Source organism: Cyprinodon tularosa, unplaced genomic scaffold (genome assembly GCF_016077235.1).
Source record: "Cyprinodon tularosa strain WSP-4 unplaced genomic scaffold, ASM1607723v1 ctg665, whole genome shotgun sequence".
Lineage (NCBI taxonomy): Eukaryota > Metazoa > Chordata > Actinopteri > Cyprinodontiformes > Cyprinodontidae > Cyprinodon > Cyprinodon tularosa.
This window is the reverse complement of record NW_024039413.1, coordinates 359,640-367,685: the sequence shown is the minus strand read 5'-3', so window position 1 is coordinate 367,685 and position 8,046 is coordinate 359,640. Positions and strand designations below refer to the sequence as shown.

Genomic DNA, 8,046 nt, shown 5'->3' with positions numbered 1-8,046 from the left:
ACACCTCAACCCGCCTCAAAGCCAACGCTGATTGGACGTTCGTTTGGTGAACGGCTCCAAATTTTCTTTAACGGAGAGTCTCCAGACTGATCTGCGAGTGAAACCTTGAAAGCTCGCGAGATCAGGATGGTCTCACGAGGCTAACAGTGAACGCCTGGCTTTAAATGCTAAATGCTTGTTTATGTTGGTGGAATATCTGGAATAGATTGTTTTGTTTAAATTCTCGCATAAATTCTCGCTCTTATTCTCCTGAAACTATAAAGATGTTCAACAGTAGAACATTTTAACCAAATTAACTTTTTATTTTCTAATTGCAGCACTTTGATAGGATGGACTCTCAGGGCGGGGAGGAACCTTCAAACGGAGAACAGAAGGACAGTCGTCTAAAGAGCAAGAAACCCCCCAGCCTTAAGATAGCTATTCCTCCCTCCAACGAAACCATGACCAGTGATCCCGCCACACAGGTAGGCTCACTCATTACAGGACCACTTGACACCGTTTGTTAAAAAAATCCCTAATGATTTTTAAACATTTGCAAGAAGCACCGTGTTAATAAAGTATTTTCAAAAGGGAAGATTTTTTTTGATGCCTTGAATATTTCAGCTATCCCAGATCCGAATCGCCGAAAATCTACGTAATAACGGTACTGAAAATACTTATTTATACACTTAAAGGCATACTATGCAACATTTTTCTGTTAATTAATGTGTTCCATAATGTTTTGGATGATTAAATGAGTCATTTCAGGTTGAACAAAGGTTTTCTCGGCCGCCCTGGTGGTCTGTAGGGGAAATACCGTACTTGCAATTGTAGGAGCCCTCGGCCCGCACCCACAGGCTCAGAAGTCTCCTGCATCACGAGAGTCGGTCTTGCTTTACGGCGAGAACTGCTACACGCCCCCAGTGAAAGGCATGCTCGTTGCTAGCACAGTGGCGATATTTGTGCAGTTATCATGGCGGAACCAGCGAGAATTTTCAAACTCGAAAATTGGAACAAAATAGTCACTTACCGCAGTAGACATGGTGATTCGTTGCGTTCGCCTGTCTGCTAAGCTCAAAACAACCACGCCTGGCTTGACGGCGAAACCAGGAGAACAGCTGAGCATATTTACGACAGTGCACTTTTACTTTCGCCCTCTGGGGGGAGCCTCGCTGGAAAATCAACACCGGTTGCATAGTGTACCTTTAAAACATTAAAGAATGCTAAAATACACTGTATAAAAAAAAATAAAAAAAAGAAGAAATGGAAACGTTTTACATTCACTCCATTGTATTGCGTCACATCATCATTAGACATGCTCAGAGCATTCACAGTAACGTCCAAAAGGCTATTTATTAAATGTTTTGCTTTTTCTCACTATTAGAATATGCAATATTTATGCAAATACAAAAATATTTGAAAGGAACCCCCTGCTGGAAAAAGACAAAGGAATAAAAAAAAGTAAGAATACTAAGTATTGCCTCCCTGGAAGTTATTCTGTTCACGCATGCTCAGGACGGATTGTGCTTCCGGGACGGATCGGGTAGTGACAGCAGCAAACACATTCAGGGAATATCTTGGTTCGTACAGGTTCAAAACACCAAGTTTCTAAAAATTTATGAGAATTTCAAGAAAGAAAGGTAAGAAAGGCAGAGCGAATTCCTTAAATATTCAAATGTAAGAAGAACAGTCTCTATTTTTAAAGATTCTTGTTCAAAATAAGAAAATAACTGTTTGCTACTAGTTTTTAAAGCAGTTTACCAACCAATGACTTCACAAATACTTTAATAAAGTTCAGCACGATCTGGGCGAAATCTCCACTGATTAACTGGGCCTTTTGGTAGCTGACAAAGTTCAGCACAATAGAATAGAAAAAATCCCTTTATTGTCCCACAATGGGCAAATTCTGGTGTTTACAGCAGCAAAAAGATGTTAGAAAAAATGGTCACACAAATGTGGTCCTTAGAAAAATGTTTAAGATTAACATTATAGTGAATAGTTAAAAAATAAACAATACTGTACTGTAAAGAGTTTTAACAATTTAAAAACTGTGAACCTGGAGCATAAATAACCAATATGCAGCTATGGCCATTTTTACAGTAATGGATATTTGAAAATGGCAGCAACATTAGAGACGAGCAAAATGATCGCAGCGTGTTATTTAACTGAGGGCCCTGTCGCACCGTGCCGATTGAGCCAGCGTCTGCCTGGCGTCCCAGAATCTCCTAAAACGCTGGCATACGCTGAACTTTCTATGTATTTTTTTTTTTTTCAATTTTGGGCGTATACATAGAGTATTCATACCGAGTCCAGAACTTATGTCCAGCAACAGCCTAACTTATGCATAAAGCAAGGCAGCATTATGAAGCATCAGTTAAAGCTTCTCCCCTCAGGCCCATCCCTGTTCCTGAGGGGAGCAGCGATGTGACGTGCATATAATGAAGTTTTTGATCTCATTATTAACCTAACTGCTGTTTACTGTCCACAAAAACAAAAAAAAACAAAAAAGAAAGAAAGAGAGAGAGGTTTGCAATCACAGCAGATTCAGCATCATGTCTGCTAGGAAGTGTGTTGGTGGTGGGCGTGAACGCAGGGAGGATCCATCACTCACCTTCTCTCTCACCCTATGATGGGGATGAAGTCTGGAGGAGAACTGACGGTTTCCTCTTGTGAACCCCCTTTATACCAAAACGCTGCCAATACGCCATTATACAGTAGCTGGAAGTTAGAAACGCGTTCAGCGCTCGTCTGGAACACGTCAGATACCTTGATATGCGTTGGAGAGAAGTTCTGGATAAGTTAGGCATCAGTTATCAGGGATTGACGTCAAGGATTTTTACCACTTGCACAAAGGGCAAGTGACTTTCACATTTAATTTGCCCAGAAACAACTTTTACTTGCCCAGTATAATGTTTGATAAATATAGCTCCTAATATAGGCTTTTCCAAATCACGAACCTTTTTCAAATCACGCGAGAATGTGTACAAAACAACAAAAATGGCGCCGGCAACGCTTCTGGGTCGTTTTCATTGAATGTCTGTGATTTTTAGTAATTTTGTGTGATAAATTTTTTTTTGCGATCATTGCACTTGCCCGGCGGGCAAATGCAGTGAAATTTGTACTCTCCCAACAATAGAAACTACTTGCCCCGGGCGATCAGGCGATGGTTAACATCGAGCCCTGGTTATGAACAAGTTACTCAGAGGTTTTGGATAAGCTAGACGACACAACTTATGAGGAACTGACACTGTGTCATCGATCGGATAACTGACCTGTTACTTATGGCCCATGTATGGCATACGATGGCACACTTCGGGAAATTTTTAGCATGTTCAAAGTTTCTCAACCTACTTGCCGTATGTCAACGTGTGCCAGCGTTTTTCTGCGTGCTCATAACTTACACTAAACGTGTCCATAACTTATCCAACCTATTCCAGTGTTTGTGCCAGATTTTTCGTACATCAGGCACACGCTGGTCTAAATGTTCAAGGTGTGTCAGGAGCTTGACTAAGATGGAAACTGCAAGAGACCAAAACTGCTAATGTTGAGAAATGGCAAAGTGGTGAAATATCCGTCCAACTTAAAATCATTGTGGTGGAAATGCAAACAAAAAAAAAGATGAAAAAAAATCCCTTACTCATTCACTAAGTTCATATAAATAGGAGGATGCTGCTGGATTTATCTGTATGTGGCTCCAGGTGCAGGACGCCAAACTTTAGAAACACTTCAAGACATGCCACAAAGTAAAAGGTCCTCACTTTACTAGTAAAATGTGGTAAAAACGTCCTCACTGTCCAGTAAGTACAAGCACACATGCACGAACGCACACACAGGAGCTAAACAAAGGAAAACATTTCAGAATGAAGGCGGAAAAACCCCGGTTTCTCTGTAGGTGACATTTGTCTTCCCAAATATCTGCTTCTTTTTAAACGCTACTTCCCTCCATGCACTATGATGCTGCTTCTCAGTATGCAGGGTCAGCAGACCAGAAAGGACACCAACTATGGGCTGTTTAAAACTCCACATTTTATGCTTCTTTAACCTTAACTTGTGTTGTGCTCGTTCAGAACGGCACATTTTAAAGCTCTCTGGCAGTTAATGAGCAGAGGAGGGCTAATTTTATCCCTCTGGGCGCCACGAACAGAACACAAGCAACAGCTTTCAGCTACACAAAGCAGTGGGTGGATCAGGGTTCAATCGAGCAAGCTGCACTTGAACGACTTCCTAAAGTAGTGCAGTTAAAACGCAAATGTAATGTGAAGTCATGCATGTGCTTTAAACTCGTATTGTTGATTTGCTGCATTGCTCGTCACGGCATAGGGTTTATCTGCATGACCTTGAAACTCTCCGTAATCATTAGTAATCATAGGTTGATTGAAAGAGCCAGTTCATGAAGAATCAAACCATTTTTTATCCCTCAGATTTTTTTATTGCGCAGATTTTAGTTTTCTAATTATGTGGTGAAATCTCTGATTTGATTTAGTACGGTAAATATTAAGATTTTTATTTCATCGTTATGTTTACAATTGTGACATGGTGAGATTTTTCCTTCAGAAACCTCCAACCTGTGTTGACCCCTTATTGCATCCTTTCTGTCTGTCAGCCTCTTCGGCCGTCGCTGAAGAAGAGCGCGAGCGCCCGGGGTCCTGGTTCAACATCCGACAGCATGGCTGGAGGCGAAGATGGCAACTTTTCAGCCAGAGAGAGAAGGCCCAAGTTTGGAAGACAAACGTCTTTATCCCAAAGCATCCGAAAGTAAGTAAGCCGCTGCTGGGGGCCTTAAAAAGCATTAACATTAACGCTCAGCATTCAGAGAAATCTTTCCAAAAATAAAAAAAATGTAGCCCATAGAGCTGAATTGTTATTAAATCCGTTGGTTTTGTAGCTGGTAATTATACACCACCTAAAAACTGGACATTATGACTTTTCCTTATTTTTCTATAACAGGTCATTCATCTACAGATTAATTAGACTGATTTGAGATAAACTGCTCAATTGATTTATTTTGTCCCATTTAATGGGACGTGCATTGCAGCAAGAAGGTTCTGGGTTCGATTCCCGGCCCAGGGTCTTTCTGCATGGGGTTTGCATGTTCTCCCTGTGCATGTGTGGGTTCTCTCCAGGTACTCTGGCTTCCTGCCACAGTCCCAACCTTGTCCTGTTTGTCTCTGTGTTGCCCTGCGATGGACTGGTGACATGTTCAGGGATGGATTTCCCCTTACAGATAATGACAAATACAATTACTGTAATACATCATTAAAGAAACATGCTTGATACAGAACTGTGAGCTGATTGTCACGTATGTTTGATAAAAATTTATTAATTAGCTTCTAATTAATTAGATCATAGTAGCTTCCCCTCATCTATTCCTGTTTGGCTGTGACTCCATCCTGGAGAGAAATGTTAGCAGTGCTGCTGCCATCAACACTTTTGTTTATAGATGTTGAAGATTGGCCTGTTTTTCAGTGTAGTCCTGTTTCTCTGGGAGCTCGTCTGCCTGACTGTGTGTTTCCTGGACGGGGCCGCCTTTTACAGTCATTTTTTCTATGTCTGGCTCTGTCTCCTTGAACCCCAGTGGGCCTCAGCAGATGGCCGCTCACACTGAGCCTGGTTCTGCTGGAGGTTTCTTCCTGTTCAAAGTAGGGCTGTTGTAAATGGATATTTTAGTAATCGAGTAATCTATTGATTATTCTTACGATTAATCGAGTAATCGGATAAAAAAAATTTATAAAATAAACTATTGGCAAATCTTAAGTCCTGCATAATTTCTCAGTTCCACCCTCACATACAATTTACACTACACCCGGTTAAGTAACCGCTATGTTTAGATGTAACGTTAGCAAAATAATGTGCCTCAATTTACATCTATAACATGGCAGATTATCATACAACGTAGTTAGCAAAGAGAACATAAACGTTACCTGTTGGCAACCGTGTACGAGTTGGATGCATGTAGCGGGTGTTTTCTCTTCAGATGCTGCAACATTGATGTCGTGCTGTTGTGGTACGCCAATTCTGCTTTGCAGTGGATGCATTGCGCTGTGTTGTCCTTTCTGTTTAGCCTAAAATGTTCCCAAACTTTGGACATTTTTTGTCGCTTTCGGGGTTCTCCTTCTGAGCATTCTCCGGTTCCCTCCATAGCTACAAACTTAGCACAAGCGCTCCAGGCGCTAACGGAAGTGGTAGCGTTGTGCAACACAAAAACCCTCCAGCTAGACCAGTGTGCTGCGTATTTAACAGCATTGCTTATTACAATACAATAAATTTAGCGAAGCTTCGAGGCAGATAAATTTCCTCGAGGATTTTTTGTAATCGAATTACTCGAGTTACTCGATTAATCGTTTCAGCCCTAGTTCAAAGGGAGTTTTTCCTCTCCACTGTCGCTAAACGCATGCTTAGTGTGAGGGATTGCTGAAGAGTCAATGAGTCGATGCAATCAGCTGGTTTGAATCAGTATGACTGGATGATCCGGTGAACTGGAAAGTGACTCGGGATGACGTGTTGTGAATTGGCACTATAGAAATAAACTGAATAGAATTGAATATACTCTTAATAAACTGCAGCTACAAGCTATCAGCAGTATATCCATCTATCAGCTGCTAGATCAGGATGAACAGTTTAAGCTTAACAGGAGTGATGGGAAGCCTTGTTTGTTCACATGTAGTCGGCTCCTTTCAGCCAGCTGACTGACTGTGCTCAGGAACAGGTGGTTCATCAGTAAAAAGATAATTATTATATTTGTTCTCTGTTGTGCTCCTCAGAAATGCCGCTGAGTGGTTCGGCGTTGGTGAGGACTGTGAGACGAAGCAGCAGGTATGGCACAGGAAGAGCCTGCGCCACTGCAGTCAGCGCTACGGCAGGCTAAAGGCCCAGTACAGGGAACCAGAGACGGCCTCCACACTGGACCAGAATCCAGACTCTCCGGCCACCAGCAGGCTGCCAAGGGTAGGCCGGCTTTCATCACCTGGATAGACTCAAACAGGACTTTTTTGGGTTTAAAGCTATTTCTGTGTTCTCATTTAGATCGTTGACCCCCTGGCACGAGGCAGGGCTTTCCGTTACCCAGACGAGATGGACGGTGGTTTACCCAGAACCCCTCACACAACCCACGGGGGGCCCTTCACGCCCGGAGTCGCCTCACTGAGCTCCTTCACCAGCCAGCGCTCCGGATACAGCCGCTTCCCCAGACGGAAGAGGGAGTCTGTGGCCCGGATGAGCATCAGAGCTGCTTCCAACCTGCTGAGGGTGAGCCATCCAGCTCAGGGGTGGGCGATATATCGGATACACTCGATGTATCTAAAGTTTTCCCACGCACAATAGTTAAAATGACTCTATCGCAGCCATCAAATACAAATTCACATAACATTTAGCCGTCTGCATCTATTTCACTGAGAATTTTTCCCCCCACACACTTTAAATGCTTCATAAGCCCCTCCTCCAAACATTGTCATTTTCCGTGTTGCACGGATGCACGCTACAGCAACCAGTAAACAAAATATGGCAACATCAGGTGTTTCAACTGAACAATATCACAGTGGATTTAACGGCGATGATGTCAAAGTAAAGGCGCTGATTTGTAAGGCGTGCCACTAAAAAACAAATTTAAATTAAATAACATAAATATAATTTATTCCACCACCTAAAAAGAAATCCGCTGCACAATGAAGAATGTTGTAAGCCGATGGCGTCGGCGTCGTTGTTTGAAAAAGCGATCCCAGGGAAATCAGACGCTATTTATTATGTTATTTAAATGTTTTTGTTAGACGCACTAATACATGTGATGTGATGAGGTCTTGTTCAAAGGTTTTGCAGGAGTTCTCTAAACTTTGCAGCGTTCTAAAGTTTATAACTCTTCTATTAAATTCCCAGCACGTAAAGATCAGTGCTAAAAGTCTGGAGATGCTCTGATAATGCTCTAGTTTTAGGAAAGTATTTCCAGTTTTGTTCTAGTAATTTTGGGTCAATTTCTGTTTTCATCCTGCAGTTTTTTTTTTTTATTATGCACAAAAAAGCCCTTTTTTATTTAGCATTTTAATTACAGGGTTCCAGCGGGTCCTTGAAAAGTCT

General features: G+C 42.0%; 1 protein-coding gene across 2 annotated transcripts in view; it reads left to right on the top strand.

Moving 5' to 3' along the window:
• Positions 1–292: 292 nt before the first annotated feature.
• LOC119771331 (inactive rhomboid protein 2-like) overlaps positions 293–8,046 on the top strand; it is a 30,127-nt gene continuing 22,373 nt past the window's right edge. For both annotated transcript variants that reach the window (XM_038267200.1, XM_038267199.1), the window contains exons 1-4: positions 293–464; positions 4,583–4,734; positions 6,741–6,924; positions 7,003–7,224. In XM_038267200.1, the coding sequence (XP_038123128.1) occupies positions 330–464; positions 4,583–4,734; positions 6,741–6,924; positions 7,003–7,224 (693 nt within the window). In that variant the 5' untranslated portion in view covers positions 293–329. The remainder of the gene's footprint in view (positions 465–4,582; positions 4,735–6,740; positions 6,925–7,002; positions 7,225–8,046) is intronic.